The 16,722-nt window shown below is 42.1% G+C and overlaps 1 protein-coding gene across 9 annotated transcripts in view; it reads left to right on the plus strand.

Moving 5' to 3' along the window:
- Window positions 1-16,722, plus strand: part of LOC113876541 (nuclear body protein SP140-like protein) — a 94,980-nt gene that overhangs the window by 67,118 nt on the left and 11,140 nt on the right. For 8 of the 9 annotated variants that reach the window (XM_027515954.1, XM_027515936.1, XM_027515962.1 and 5 more), the window contains 4 exons: window positions 5,559-5,606; window positions 6,865-6,969; window positions 9,683-9,825; window positions 12,732-12,770. In XM_027515954.1, the coding sequence (XP_027371755.1) occupies window positions 5,559-5,606; window positions 6,865-6,969; window positions 9,683-9,825; window positions 12,732-12,770 (335 nt within the window). The remainder of the gene's footprint in view (window positions 1-5,558; window positions 5,607-6,864; window positions 6,970-9,682; window positions 9,826-12,731; window positions 12,771-16,722) is intronic. The other variant, XM_027515908.1, reaches the window with a different exon arrangement.

Here is a 16,722-nt window from a genome sequence, read left to right on the forward strand (position 1 = left end):
CTCTCAACAGAATGAGGAGAAACAGACAAGAGAGAATTTAATCAATTAAGCAGAAGCCAGACTGGTATCACATCAGATCTATGCCCAATATACACACAATTACTTAAACCAAACTCAGAGCACACACCACACTGTTGGTGCCGTAGAGACTAGTGACACCCCATTGTCTGAACTGAGTTCTGTGATTTTCGTTTCTACCTCATTCCTTATATTCTCTTCTTTATCTCCCTTCTTTTTCCTGCTCCTTTCCCATTCTACTAATGTTTTTCTTCTCTACTTTATTTCTTTTGGTCATTCTTTAAAATCATATCATATAAAACACTGCTGTTGGGTTTACATGGCACTGTAGAGATGACAAGATTTTTCTTCTGGAGCTGAAAATATATTTGGATATACATTTCTTTCATTTGGAAGAAATCCTTTCAATTTCTTCTGATTGTTTCTAATACTGTATATATATTTGAATATAGTATTATTATATATTAAATATATTTTACAATGTAGTAGTAGTATTCATCACTCAGTCATGTCTCTTTGTGATCCCATGGACTGTAGCCTGCCACACTCCTCTGTCCATGGAATTCTCCAGGCAAGAAAACTGGATTGGGTTGTGCACGCTTCAGCAGTTACAGCGTGTGGGCTCAGAAGTTTCAGTTCCCAGGCTCGAGAGCACAGGCTCAGTAGTTTTGACGCATGGCTTAGTGACTCCACAGGATGTGGGATCTTCTTCCCCAACCAGGGATCAAACCCGTGTCTCCTGCGTTGGCAGACCAATTCTCAACCACTGCACCACCAGGGAAGCCCCCCATACTTATCTTTATCATCTTGTTTATTTCCCAGGTTATACTTACCTGGTCTAAGAATTTTGTCCTCTGAGTTTTTGTGAAATCTCACTTCCATATTTAACTTAATAGTTGGAATGAGAAGTCTAAGCACAGATCATATTTGTTCCTTCTCCTACTTCCTTCCTTATCAAATCTGTTCTCTTAAATAGTTCTTTCTATGCCACAGGATAAAGTCTTAAATAAGCCCCAGAGTTGTGTTAATCCTTTTCAGCAGCAGTGATATTCTCACTCAACATTAAAAAGACTGAGCTGATATAATATTAAAACTGTAAAATAGGTAGGGGGGAAATTGGGTAAGACCAGCCTCTTCGACCATCTACACATCCTCTCTAATGCCATTCACTATCTACTGCTTTTGGCTAATTCAAGTTGGGGAGGAAGGAGAGAAGGAAGTAGTCGAGACCAGGAATGGCCCTCCAGCAATAAACCCTTCACTTCTCCCAGAAATGGCAGATGCATGAGTCACATTTGTGGGTTCTTCAGAGATCCTCCCCTTTCAGGGAGAATTTCTCAACTGAAGTTCCCCTGATGCAGGAAATCCAACCGATGGCTTACCACTTCCTTCCTAGTCTCTCAGCTTCCAGGAGGTCCACACCCCTCCTAGGGTCACCTCTTTCATCCAAAATGGCCTCCTGGACACAGTATCTCTCAAGAATTAACTGAACCTCTCCCTTTCCAGGGAAGGCTCATGCCTCTTCATGGTCTTCAGACTTTCTAGACCCCTCTCTAGACTTTCCAGGTTTGAGTCTTTAAACACCTCTGCCTCCCTTAAGCCCTTGGAGACACAGATTAATTATCTTGGAAGCTTCCTCACTTGCCTTGAGGGCAGGGGAACACTGAACTTCTATAGCAAGTCTCTGGTGCCAATAGATAGTCTATTTGAATAGGAAACCCAAGAACAACCACTCTACTTCCTGTGGTATATTGAGAGAGAAACTTCACAAAGAACAATTATTACCTGGACTTAAACCCCAACTCTCCCAGTAAGGAGAACTCTTAAGCTAAACCAGACTACTTTTGTATCTTTAATTTTTTTGGCCTAACAGGTTTGAAGGAAGGTTAATCAAGCAGTGCCAGAGAAAAACATAGAGGAACAGAAAATATTTTTCATTTGCCTAAAAGCCTATGGTTAAACAGGCCCAAACTGTAGTCCAGTGCAAGAAAGAGAAAGGAACAAAGGAAGGAAGAGAGAAAAGGGGAAAGAATGAAGGGAAGAAATGGAAACAAAGAATAAAAGAAGAAAGGAAGGACAGGTGCACATTCCATGGCCCTGCCTTGGGAATCAACATGTTTGAACACGGCATTCAAGAAATTCACGGACACAAGCCCCCTCATCTGTCCTCTCACAACCCATCACCTCTTATATCTGAGAGCCTATTCGCCTGAGATAGGGTTTCAATCAACCTTTTTTGATATCTCTCACCCTAAGGTTTTCTATGACTTGAAATTATATTTCTACAAATTCCACTTGGGCAATTTCTCTTGGTTAATTCTTTAGATCATTTTTTGCCCAAACCCATGTGAACAAGCTCTTCTGCTTCTTTCATATTTTCAGCCCAAAAGCTTTCACTCAGGGTTAAGATGATGGCCAATGTATTATTTGTGTAGGTCACCATCACATATCCCTAGATAATTCAAATTCTTGCATAGCTGCATTGGTTCTGCCTCTCAAGCAAAGGAAATCTGGATTGCTAAACTTAATTTTTTAAATTTCAGGATGCTTCAGTTTCTTTATAGGTAACGGGGGTAGTAAAACTCCCTAAGATAAATTAGTAAATGTAAGGATCTTAATCCGTGTCTAGCATATAATAAGCATGTAACAACTGTTAAGTTCAGTGGCTCAGTCGTGTCCAACTCTTTGCGACCCCGTGGACTGCAGCACAGCAGGATTCCCTGTCCATCACCAACTCTCGGAGTTTGATCAAACTCATATCCATTGAGTCAGTGATGCCACCCAACCATCTCATCCTCTGTTGTCTCTTTCTCCTCCTGCCTTCAGTCTTTCCCAGCATCAGGGTCTTTTCCAATTAGTCAGCTCTTTGCATCAGGTGGCCAAAGTATGGGAGTTTCAGCTTCAGCATCAGTCCTTCCAATGAATATTCAGGACTGATTTCCTTTAGGATTGAGTGGTTTGAACTCCTTGCAGTCCAAGGGACTCTAAAGACTCTTCTCCAACACCATAGTTCAAAAGCATCAATTCTTTGGGGCTCAGCTTTTTTTATAGTCCAACTCTCACATCCATACATGACCACTGGAAAAACCATAGCCTTGACTAGATGGACCTTTGCTGGCAAAATAATGTCTCTACTTTTTAATAAGCCATCTGGATTGGTCATAGCTTTTCTTCCAAGGAGCAAGCATCTTTTAATTTCATGGTGGCAATCACCATCTGCAGTGATTTTGGAGCCCCAAAAACTAAAGTCTCTCACTGTTTCCATTGTTTCCACATCTATTTGCCATGAAGTAATGGGACTGGGTGCCATAATTTTAGTTTTTTGAATGTGGAGTTTTAAGCCAGTTTTTTTTACTCTCCTTCATTTTCAGCTTTCATTATTATCATTCTCAAAGTGTTCCTTTAGATACAAGAAATAAAACTTGCCTTAAGTTCTTTTAAATGTAGATGTAAATGTATCTGGATTAGTGTGAGAGTAAACAACATAAAATCTAGGAACCCAGGTTAACCATCAAAGGCTTGGTAAGTGCAAGGCTATAGAGTATTTATTTTTCTTTATGCAGCAGGATCTTGACAATTTACAGTAAAATGGAATTTTTTAAAGTATTATTACATGTAATGCAACTTTTCAGCAGCATCTGTTTTATATTTTTCTATTTTCTCAGAAAGAGGGGGAAGACATAGAATTGAGATTCTGAGTAACAGAGCCTCAAAGAGGCAAACCAAGAGGAAATAAATATGTAAATAAATGTTTAATAACTAAATGTCTAAATTCTTATGTTTTATTCTACACTTTTATTGATAGACTTATTTCTCTAATTACTTTCTGTAGCTACTAACCATTGAGAAATATACCAGATTTAGTCAACTTCTAAAACATGACAGGAGACAAAGATGATATCTCAAACAAGTAGCATGGTGGTGGAATCTGCAACCAGAACCCAAGGCCCAAGGGCTTCTGCGGTGCTGAACTGATAACTTTTGAGGCTGGAAATAGTTGTAGCTATAAAACATTGTGTAACTCACAAGTGATGAAACTGTCCTGCCCCACATCCCACCCCCTTGAGGTGATCCTGTGGACTTGGGTCTGTCACATTGCCTCTTCTGCCTGAGTTTGTTCCTCTGTAAAGTGAAATAATAATAGAGACTAACTGGCCAGCAAGGCCCACCTCAGCTTCATCTATGAGCTGTTTTCTCCTGGAACCAGCATTATCAAATTAGTACTCTAGGATTCTAGCCATGGGAACTGAATGATGGGCACAGACCTTTAGCTAGAAAGCATCCCTGACTTCAACATTCAGACACTGCTGAATGATGCAGACTTACACGTGCACGTGGACATGCCTCAGCTCTTTGGATGCAGTCAGCAACTGAATCAGATACTACATTGTTCTGAAATATCCAAGTCAACATTCTGTGCTATCTTTAACCCTACCTACAACTTCAGGAACTTAGGCATCAATTTTACATTGACGGCAAAAGGAGAAGGAGGCAGCAGAGGATGAGATGGTTAGACAGCATCAATGATTCAATGGACATGATTCTGAGCAAACTCTGGGAGATAGTGGAGGACAGAGGAGCCTGGCATGCTACAGTCCATGAGGTCACGAAGTCAGACATGACCTAGTGATGGAAAAACAGCAACAAAAACAACAATCAGTGTTATAAGCTTCCCTTCTTTGGGCCATTGAACTAGTTTTTTTTCAGCCCTTGCTCATTTTTGCCACCATTTTTGGTCAAAAACTTTTCAAGTTTAGTTTTGTGGCAGTTATCTGACCTACACAATTGAGCGTAAAGTTTTCCTTGAGACCTAATATTGCTGCCTTTCATTGCTGCCTCTTTGTAAAAGTAAATCTTCAGTGCTTTTAATTTGTATTTTTAGTTGTGCACATCAATTTTCTCATCTGTAAGATGAGGATAGTATTAGTTCTTATTTGATAATTTTGCTCTAAGGATAAAGTAAATCAATAGAGACAGGTTCTAAGGATCGTTCCTGGCGCACAATAAAGATTGACAGATGTCCAGCTTCATTATTCTACTCACGTTGCTGCTCTGTTACTTGGGAAATGTGTAAGACGTGGTTTCAATTTTATTTGGAATGACTAGGAAATGTTAGTAAAAGAAACACAGGATATATCTCAGATAGGCCTCATCTTTGTAACTAAGTCTAGACCACAGTTCCCCCAAACGAAGATCCACAGGGCAAATTCAATCCATGAACTGTTTCATAAATACATTTTTAGTGGAACACAGCTAGAGCCACATCTTAACATTTATGAATCGTCTATGGATGCCTTCACAATAAAATAGTAGAGCTGAGTAATCACAAAAGGAATTGTGGTCCGTAGCACCTTAAATATTTTCCTCCCTGGCCCTTTACAGAAAAAACTCCTAACTCCTTATCAAGGCATTTAACATTTTTCTTGATGTACTAGACAGATTCCTGAAAAGTGACATTTGAATGGTATTTTTGCAAAACACTATTTGCAATATAATGTTGTAAAAAGACACATTTATGTTATTTTTCTACTTTCTCCCAGGGATAGAAACAGTCTGCACTGAGCCTTTGAAAAGAGGCAGAAAAAGAGGTAAAAAAATAAATGATTAATGTATTTTTAACTAAAATAATGCAAATTTCTATTTTATAATTCATGTTTTTAGTGATCAATCAATTTTCTTAATGGACTTATAGAGCCAGTAACAAACATTAGGATAGTCCTTGGTCCTGGTCAGTTTCAACAACATGACAGGCACCCACTTCATTGATTAGTCAATTGATCTGTGAGAGACCCCAGGCTTCCTGAGCACGTCTCCCCTCACCACAGTGATAACTTTTGAGGAGGGAAATATGAAGAAATGTATCTAAAGAGTATGACTCATGTAATATTTAGCTCATTCTTCTCTTGCCTACATAGAGAACCATAGGCTAGCCACCAAAGGGGACTCTGAGTGGTAATGAGACCTGTTACCAAAGAAATTCCTAAAATTTCTTTGATTGTATAACTTTGGCTTGTCACTCATTTTTTTGGCCTCAATTTCCTCCTCTGTAAATTGGTGGGTGGCAGGTGAATTTGACTGGCCTCCTATGCCCACCCAACTCTAATAGAACTGACTCTGGAAGGACTGTCCACAGCCTACCCTCCCCATCCAGAGAGAGGCCCCAACATCAGTCTTTAATGGATCCCCTTCAATGCTAGCCAGAGGGCAAGATAAAGTGTTCCTACTACTGACATTCTTTCTAAGATTTTCAGCACCTGCTTCAGAGGAACCAGACTTCAGCACCCTCACCCAAGGGCGTACAGAGGCCCTCTCCCTGAGCAATTTGTGGTTTCTTCTAGAGCAAGTTACAGTCTAGCCACAGAGAAAGGTCGCATGAAGGAGAAGTGAAGCAAAGCAGAAACCAAAGCAGGAAGATGGAACTGACCCTCTGGGGGCCCATTGCAATCCTGCTTTATTGCCTCAGTTGAGCCCTCAAACAGGGAGAAAAAATGAAAAATTGAGGCTTTTTCTCCATCTGTATAACTTCAAAGCAATGATATGACTATAAATCTTCCTTCAAAACAGCAGGAAGAAAATGATCGTGCAATAGGTAGCTAGGGCTGGCAAGCTTGGGAATTCATATCCTTCCTCAAGAGGTGTGTATATAGGATTTCAGAGGATTGGGATATAAAGTGATATTAGCTTTATGGACCTAACCTGCCATAAAAGAAAGACCTATATATGTATCTAAATTCATGGGAGAAATCCTCCCATTACATTTCAACTTATAAAGAAGGATCTCAAGATGGGGGAGGAGAGACCATGTTAGAGCAAGATGGAATGAAAAAACCACATGCTTCCTTGCAGGTCCAAGAGTTCCCAGAGATACAAATATGGATTTTCGACGTGATCAGCTTCCCGTGACTTGTGGTGAGGCAATGGGGATTTTATATAAGGAGAAAATGATAAAAGGTGGGCTTCACAATATTCTACACTTTTCAGCTAGAAAACTCCCATGTGAATAATATATTGTACAGGTCGTGGACCCTTGTTGAGGGGAGGAACATGTTTCTAAGACTGTCCCCAGGTCTGGTGGTTCACTAGGAAGACTGAAAGGACTCAGCATATTGTTGAACTTACGGCTGTTATTTATTCTATTGAAAAAGCACACCAAAAAAATCAGCAGGGGGAAAAAGCACACAGTACAGATGTCAGTTTCCAAAGTCCACTCCCAGAGGGGTCACCGTGACGCACTTAATTCTCCAACAACGATATGCAGTGTTGTCTGCCAGGGAAGCTGCCCCGAGCCTAAGCGTCCAGGGTTTTTATCAAGGGTTAGTTACATAAGTGCCCTCTGACTAGCACATGCCAAAATTCCAAACTCTTGGAAGGAAAGCAGGCATTCCACACACACAATATCGTTTATACCAACAGTTCAGGCACAGTGAGCCACTTAAGTTCTGGGAATAGTGAGACCCCTTCCCAAGACCACATTCCCAGATGCCAGCAAGGGCCATCTGGCAAACAGACTTTCTGAAGAGAGCAGGCTCAATTATTCTCTGTTGGCTCTTTTCCACACAGCATCCCAGAGAGGCTGGAGGAAAGATGGCATTTCCACACTTTTTAAGTTAATGAACATTAGGTAACCAGGCCATCTCCTCTCCTGCCATAGAAAGTGCCGACAGGTTCCCATCTGCACCCAATACAAGGGCACGTGGTTCAATAACATGATGGAAGATGTACACGTTTGAGAAGCCCAACAACAACCTTCACAGACAATTCCCTGTAATGTTTGTCTGGCCTTTTGCTCACTGAAAGAGAGCACAGCCTTTAGGCTCAGAAGACCTGGATTCGAGTTTCAGCTGTACCAAGAGTGTCTATTTTGTGTGGGTCAACGTAGTATCTCTCATACTGAACTTAGTCTTCACCCAAATGGGAATAATAATAAAACTTGCCTCACCATATTATGAGAAAAAAGCGAGATAATAGATGTAATAGCTTGTAAATTACAATTGTTATAGTACAAATGCTCATCTTGCTCATCTATCATAACTGAATTCCTCCTCCCAAAGTATAGTTCATTTGGTACCAACAAGTATTGGGTTGGGCAAAAAGTTTGTTCAAGTTTTCCATGAAAAGAAAGTGAAAGTGAAGTCGCTCAGTCGTGTCCGACTCTTTGCGACCCCATGGACGGTAACCTACCAGGCTGTGCAGTCCATGGGATTTTCCAGGCAAGAATACTGGAGTGGGCTGCCATTTCCTTCTCCAGGGGATCTTCCCAGCCCAGGGATCAAACCTGGGTCTCCTGCATTGCAGACAGACGCTTTACCATCTGAGCCACTAGGCAAGTTTTCCATATTTTACAGAAAACTCCAAATGAACTTTTTGGCCAATCCAATATAAATGGATTTTTTGCTTTTATGTTCATGTTAGCTGCTCAGTCATGTCCAACTCTTTGCCACCCTATGGACTGTAGCCTGCCAGGTTCCTCTGTCTGTGGGATTCATCAGGCAAGAATATTGGAGTGGGTAAACCATTCCCTTCTCCACAGAATCTTCCTGGCCCCGGGATCAGACCCGGGTCTCCCTCATTGCAGGCAGCTTCTTTACCGTCTGAGCCACCAGGGAAGTCCATATATAAATGTTTGCCTAATGACCATATCAGTTCAGTTCAGTCGCTCAGTTGCATCCGACTCTGTGACCCCGTGGACTACAGCACGCCAGACCTCCCTGTCCATCACCAACTCCTGGAGTTTAGTCAAACTCATGTCCATTGAGTCAGTGATGCCATCCAACCATCTCATCCTCTGTCATCCCCTTCTCCTCCCGCCTTCAATCTTTCCCAGCATCAGAGTCTTTTCCAATGAGTCAGTTCTTCGCATCAGGTGGCCATAGCACATATATAATTTAACTTTTCCCACTTTATAGCATTTCCTAATTTCTTTTAACATAAAATAGCTTGAGTTCAAAATATGAGAAATAGTTGCTTGCCGTTAGCTGAAATGATCAACTTTTGTACAAGACAAGGCAGATGTAGCTGTGGTGACCCCAGTGTGACCTCACTTGCCCCCTCAGAAACTCAGCCTGGTTCTATCTCAGGTCTCAGAGAAGGGAAGAGAAAGAATCTTCCCCACTCATCTTTAGCTTCATTCTTTTTTTTTTCTCTTTTGAACATAATGTAATATTTTTTTCAGTAAGTGTGAGTAGTAACTGGGGGCTTCCCAGGTGGCACTGGTGGTAAAGAAGCTGCCTGCCAATGCAGGAGACATAAGAGATGAGGGTTCAGTCCCTGGGTCAGAAAGATCCCCTGAAGGAGGGAACGGCAACCCACTCCCGTATTCTTGCCTGGAGAATCCCATGGACAGAGGAGCCTGGCAGGCTACAGTCCATAGCGTCCCAAAGAGTCGGACATGACTGAAGTGAGTTAGAACGCGCTCCCGGGTAGTAATTACTGTCCTTCTCATTGCATGAAGGTCAAAGTATGCACACTGGACAGGAAGTTGGCTCCTACCCTTGCCTTTCAGACTGCTCTGGGTCCCCAAGAGGGGACTCTGCTCTCCTGTTGCCGATTCTGAACCCAAAATGGGTGGCCCAGATTCATGCGGTGAGAGGTCAAGTCTTGGGGTTTTCACAGTCTGGTGCATGCCCTGGCAAGAAAAGGAGCTCACCTTGTCTTGGTCTCACAGGCTCCTCAGAAAAGTGTATAAAGGATAAGAATGGAAAGTGGTTCACCCTCAAGGAGTTTGAAGATGAAGGAGACCACAAAGCCTCCAAGAACTGGAAGCAGAGTGTGCGCTGTGGGGGATGGCCCCTGAAAATCTTGATTCAGGTATTTTAGCGTCAAAGCGCTGCATCAAGAGTTTTGTGCCATGGGTCACCGGTTTCAAGCTTTAGCAGGACACTTCCAGAAAATCACAATGCCTAGGTCACAATGCATATATTATCCCTAATAGTTCATGTGGGTGCTATCTTCTCTGGCTTTCATTACAACTCAATCCTCTAAGTGTGTAAACTTTTACACTTAAATTTTTAAATTATTTTTTCTTTTTTTATTTTATTTTTTAACTTTACAACATTGTCTTGGTTTTGCCATATATCAACATGAATCCGCCACAGGTGTACACGTGTTCCCCATCCTGAATCCTCCTCCCTCCTCCCTCCCTGTACCATCCCTCTGGGTCGTCCCAGTGCACCAGCCCCAAGCATCCAGTGTCGTGCATCGAACCTGGACTGGCGACTCGTTTCATATATGATATTATACATGTTTCAATGCCATTCTCCCAAATCATCCCACCCTCTCCCTCTCCCACAGAGTCCAAAAGACTGTTCTATACATCAGTGTCTCTTTTGCTGTCTCATATACAGGGTTATTGTTACCATCTTTCTAAATTCCATATATATGCGTTAGTATACTGTATTGGTGTTTTTCTTTCTGGCTTACTTCACAAGTTACTTTCCACTTACAATTATTACAAAATATTGGCTATATTCCCCATATTGTGCAATGCATCCTTGAGCCTGTCTTATACCCACTAGTTGTATCTCCCACTTCGCTACCTCTATGTCGTTCCCCTCCCCACTTCACTGTTAACCACTGTTTTGTTCTCTATATCTCTGAGTCTGCTTTTTTTATGTTATATTCACTAGTTTGTTATATACATATATTTTAGATTCCACATATAAGTGATACCATGCTTACATTTGTCTTTCTCTGTCTGACATTGGCTTACTTAGCATAATGCCCTTCAAGTTCATCTATGTTGCTGCAAATGGCAAAATTTTGTTCTTTTCTATGTAGTATTCAAACTCTTACAATTTTGGAGGTAAAACAGTAAAAATTGTGACCTTGGCGCTGCCACTAATAATTGCCATTGTGTAATTTGGTCACAAGAAAGTAAATTAAATTTAATGAATTTAATTTGGTAAGGGAAGATCTTAGACTTTGTAGGGGGAATGTTTAAAATAACATAATAGAACTGCGTATCTGAAAATAATGCATCAGAGTGAGTGTTTTCTAGATAGATTTATTAAGTTCATTCTTGAAAAAGGATATTTTAAAATAAAATATCTCTTTGATCCTCATATCAGCCCCTGATGTGAACAAAACAGGCCAGATCTCTGTCACAGATGAACTCGTGCCTCCTGGCTCTGTACCACATGCCCCAGATGGTCCTTCCTTGTGCCACTCTAATGATGAGAAGATAGTTATTGAATACGTCTAAAGCCACTGCAAAGTGTGGCCCCCAGCCCCTAACCAGGAAGACAACTACTCATTTATAAGCACAGGTCGGCACAGCTCAAGGGTAGGAGAATGAGATTCGCTGGCAGGAAGAGACACAGTAGCTCAGGGGAGGGAAGGTTGTTTCTGTCTTTGAAGTTGAGGCCAGTTTCACGGAACAGTTTGCACTGAGCTAGGTCTTAAAAGAAGACTAGTTCCAACAAGCATAAAGGTAGGACTGAGAAACTCTGCATAGAAAGGATGGTATGACTCGTCGAGAAGTTGTGGGTGATAAGTCTTCCTCCATGAACAGGGCTGATTGTAGAGGCCTTGAGGCCCAAGACAAAAGAGTGAGCCCTTCATTTAATCATGGGGCAATCGTGGGAGGTTTGGGTTTGGGACTGACTAAGTTGAAAGAGTGTTGTAGAGGTAAGAATCTGATCAGGGAATGCAAGATAGATTACAGAGTGGGGAACTTTAACCCATGGAGACGTCAAATGCCCTCCATTACCTTCCCACCTGATCAACCCCACTCACCCTACAAGGCCCAGCTCAAACAACACACTCTGCTGGAATCCTTGGAAATTCCCTGAGCTTGCTTCCTATGGCAGCTGTAACAATTCCCCACAAACTTAGTGCCTTAAGACAACGTATATCTATTATCACACAGTTATGCTGATCAGAAGCATGAAATCCGTTTCACAGGACTCAAGTCAAGGTTCAGCAGGGCTGATTCTTCCTGGAGCCTTCCAGGGAGAATCTGTCCCTTGCTTTTTTCAGCTTTTGGGAGCAGCCTTCATTCCTTGGCTTGTGGCCCCTTCCTCACATCACTCCAGCTCTTGTTCTGTCATCACATCTCCTACTACTGACTCTGGTCCTCCTGTCCCCTCTAATAGGGACCAAAGTCCCTTTTACTGTATAAGTTAGCACATTCATGGGTCTGGGGACTGGGATGTGAACATCTTGGTGGGGGTGGGGGAGTGTGGGGAACAACGGACATTATTTAGCCTACTACACTTACCCGTCTCTGGATCCTGAAATATTCTGAGAGCACGGTTTAAACTTTATCATTCTTACTGATTCTGTGCCAGCTTTTCCCACTTGTCTCCCCAAAGAGAGTGTGTGTTCAAGGCCACTGATAAGGCCTGTCACTTGTCAATCACTCACTAGATATGTACCAATGGAGTAGCTATAGAACTCGAGGTATAAATACACAAGTTAGAGGGATACTGGGGGATGGAAAGGAAGTGACAGATGCAGAAGTGGTTGTAAAGGAAATTCTGGCAGGACTTTATAAGGAGAGCAAGACTGAGGATGCAGTTTTTAAAGCCGACTTTAAATCTGAGGCTGGGTAAAAGAGAGCAGCGCGTTACAGACTTGGAGAGGGAGATTATTTCCCATGAAGATCCCTCGAACTTGTGTTGAGAGTGGAACATGAATGAAAGGCAGTTGGAATTACTGAGCTCACAAAGCAGAAACAAGGACCCATCACAGCATGAATCTCATTTTTCTTTCAGAAAGGATTCCTACCAAACCCATCAAGAAAAAGGAAAAAGGTAACTATTATCTTCTGTCTCACCTACCATATTGTTGATTTTCCATCTCTCTGGCTTTATTTCATAGTTTCTAAATTAACCATTTATAATGAAGCTTGACATTATAGTATGGTGTTTTTGCTACTTCCAAACCTTTATGTATGTGAAACTGGAACGTCTTTGAGTTTTAAAATATTTGAGATAGAGGGTGGAGATAATCCTTAAAAATAGATAATGAGGCAGAACTGACCTTGTACATTTGTTTTAGAAAGATAAATGAGTAAGTCCGCTGTATATGAACGTTAAAGTTGCAAGCTTTCAAAGATGCGAATATGCATTCGCATGGTCAGTCACATAAGTTAGTTCACGTGTCTGGCATGTGTTGTCATGTATGTGAATCCTCCACAGCTGATTCACAGTTGCTTCCAGACATCCTGGATTTGAAATAAAGATACTGTACTTTACTGTACAGTGCAGTATAGAGGAGAGTAGTACAGTATCTTTATTTCAAATCCAGGGTGTCTGGAAGAAACTGTAAAAGTGGCAGTGATGTAGCTGGTACGGCTAAGAAACTCCAGGAGTTGGAGGCCCAGAGGAAGGATGAAGAGGGACAAGAGGAAGTAACTGCAGAACTGAAGAGATTCACGAGGCGGGAAATGGCAAGGGGATTTTATTTATCTGAAGAGGCAGCCTTGGTGTCTGAGGCACAGGACTCGGACGTGGAACGGTACATGAAGGTTGTAGCAGCTGTTCAGAATGCGGTCGGGTGCTACCGTGTCATCATGATGAGAAAAAAGAGTCACTACCCAGATATCACTGGACCATTTTTTAAAGAGAGTAGACAGAATTGAATCCAGCAAAGAACTGGAACCGGTGTCATCAATGTCAGGCGTGAGTGAAACTGCAGCTTGCCCTCTGTCTCCTGTTGCTGACAATCCTTCAGCTCTACCGTCGTCCACCTCCTGTCCCTCCGCCAGCCAGTAACCCTTCTTGCCTGTTCACTCGATGCCAGCTGTTGTACTGTACTCCTGCACTTCTCAAGGTACTCTAACTGTACATTAAAAATGTTTACTTTACTCTTTGTGTTTGTTTGCTTTTTCTGTATTATTTGTGTGAAGTGTTACAAGTTTATTACAGTACAGTACCATAGAGTTGATTGTGTTAGCTGGGTACCTAGCCTAACTTTGTTGGACTAACCAACAAATTGGACTTTCAACATGCTCTCGGAGTGGAGCTCATTAGGAGATAGGCGAGTTTCTGTACTGTCTTTCTTAAAAAAGTTTTTATTGGAGTACAGTCGACTTAAATGTTGTATTAGTTTCAGGTATACAGCAAAGTGAGTCAGTTATATATATACATATATACACTGTTTTATTTTTTTAGATTCTTTTCCCATATAGGCCACTGCAGTGGGCATACTGTCTTAAAATTAGACATAAAAGATGGAGCTAGAGGTGGAAAAGCATGATTTGGGAAGGCACAGAAAATGTGTTTAATGATGGTTGCTTTTGCAACATTGACTGTATTTTCATTGGCTTTTCTGGGTTCTGGCTTTAATGAAATAAGGATTGAGCAAAATAGAAACATCTCATTGTCACTCTAGCTGACCTAGTATAGACCTAATGTAAAAATCCCCTCTGGAATGAATATATAGCCATGTGTCACCTGGTAAAGCAAAAACAAAACAAAACCTCTTCTTCACATGCACACAGCCACTCACACTGAGTCCTGCCTCAGGGGGTTTGTTTTCAAGGTAAATGTTATTTCTTTCATGGAGATGACACTTTAAAGAATAGAGTGATTGGGACGCAGGGGTGCCCTTTAGAAGAGGCTGCTAACTTGGAAAATCTTTTCCTTTGTGGAGAGGCCCTTCAACCCCATCAGAGAGGGGCTTTGCAGACCTTAGTGCCGCCTATGAAGGCAAATTCTGTTCTTCAAAGTAACATGTGACATTCATCATATAAGAAACGAATTGCCAGTCCAGGTTCAATGCAGGATACAGGATGCTTGGGGCTGGTGCACTGGGATGACCCAGAGGGATGGTACGGGGAGGGAGGTGGGAGGGGGGTTCAGGATGGGGAGCACGTGTACACCCGTGGTGGATTCATGTTGATGTATGGCAAAACCAATATAATATTGTAAAGTAATTAGCCTCCAATTAAAATAAATAAATTTAAATTTAAAAAACAAAGTAACGTGACATTCACGGACCAGCACTGTCTGTGTTGTGTGGATTCTGGGGAAGGCATCAGATAGTTGATGTCTTCCTCTCCAAGACAGTGTGTGAGAGAGAAGCTAAGAGGTGAAAAAAATGAAATAGAAAAGCTTCCATTTTCCTAACTTCCAGCAGAGGTAACCTTGGCCATCTCTGCCAAACCAGGAAGTCATGATCTTCACAAAGCTGGTTTCTGGGGATACCTGCTCCACTGACTATACGCTAAAGATTCAGTAACTAGGATCTGCATCCACTGGGTTTTCTGGAGAAAGAGATGCTATTTGCACTGTTCATTAAGACCAAGTGTTTCCACCTAGTCCTAGGGAGTGAATGCTAGGCTATGCACGCATGCTCAGTTGTGTCCGACTTTTTGCAACCCCATGGATGACAGCCCACCTGGCTCCCCTGCCCGTGGGATTATCCCAGGCAAGAATACTGGGGTGGGTTGCTATTTCCTCCTCCAGGGGATCTTCCTGATCACGGGATCGAACCCATGTCTCCTTGGCTCCTGCATTGGCCAGCAGATTCTTTACCACTAAGCCACTGGGGAAGCCGTAGTCATAGGGGGTCAAGGATAATTCAGTCTGGGTTAATCAATTAGTTGATCTTCTCCCACCCTTCATCACGGATGCCCTCTCTTGGTTTCCTCTGGGCTTACAGCTCAGAGGGTGTCACCACCTCAATTCTTGAAGGGTCTCTCTAGAGCATCTCTTCCTTCTCTAGCCCCTTGGCTTCTGCTGCTTGTGTCTTCTTAGCACCAAACGGCATAAGAAAGCCTGACCCAGTAGCCTAAAAATAATGGTCAGCATCCATGAGGCTGAGAAGAAGGAAATGTGGTTACATGGCCCCAAGCCAGGACCTCTCAAACACAGGTAGGGATGTCCCCAAGGATGTCCTTAACAGGCCATTCCTCAAGCTCTCCTGTTGACAGGGAGCACATGGGCAAGACATGCCTTGCAGCCTTTCCAATGTGTGAATTTTGTGTCTCTTTTTCTTATATTGAAGTTATACATGCAAAGAATCTACCAGTCAACATGTGCTCCAATTCACCTCAGCTCATTGGGCTCAAGGATAATATTCTGACTGTTATGCTTTGGAAATATCAGGCCATTTTGCTTTGGCTCATAATACTATATTATAAGTAGAGGCTCTGCATTCTTGTAGCAACAGACCTCAAAGAAGCACTGAGAATGAGATGAAGTATTTAAAAATTCAGATTGGCAGGACTGGTAATGGGTTGAATGTCTGGGATGGGGTAAGGGAAGGAATCCATGTCCACTTCCAGTCTCCTGGGTTCTTAATGAGATGAGGGGGCACCAGAAGAGGAGCACATTCAAGACAGAAAGACAAGGACTGTGGTCTGGGGCACAGTGGGTTTTAGACATGATGAAAGACATGTAATTTTATGATTTAAAAAAAAGTAGCATTTGGATACTTGGGTACTCAAAAAAAGACCAGGAGACCAGAGACACAGGTCTTAAAGCCCAGGGATGAATGTGGTAGGTCATGGGAGTAGTTGTGATCATCTAGGAGAGGAATATGCAGATGACACCACCCTTATGGCAGAAAGTGAAGAGGAACTAAAAAGCCTCTTAATGAAAGTTAAAGAGGAGAGTGAAAAAGTTGACTTAAAGCTCAACATTCAGAAAACTAAGATCATGGCATCTGGTCCCATCACTTCATGGGAAATAGATGGGAAAACAGTGGAAACAGTGTCAGACTTTATTTTGGGGGGCTCAAAAATCACTGCAGATGGTG

This window comes from Bos indicus x Bos taurus, chromosome 2, assembly GCF_003369695.1.
Source record: "Bos indicus x Bos taurus breed Angus x Brahman F1 hybrid chromosome 2, Bos_hybrid_MaternalHap_v2.0, whole genome shotgun sequence".
Classification (NCBI taxonomy): domain Eukaryota; kingdom Metazoa; phylum Chordata; class Mammalia; order Artiodactyla; family Bovidae; genus Bos; species Bos indicus x Bos taurus.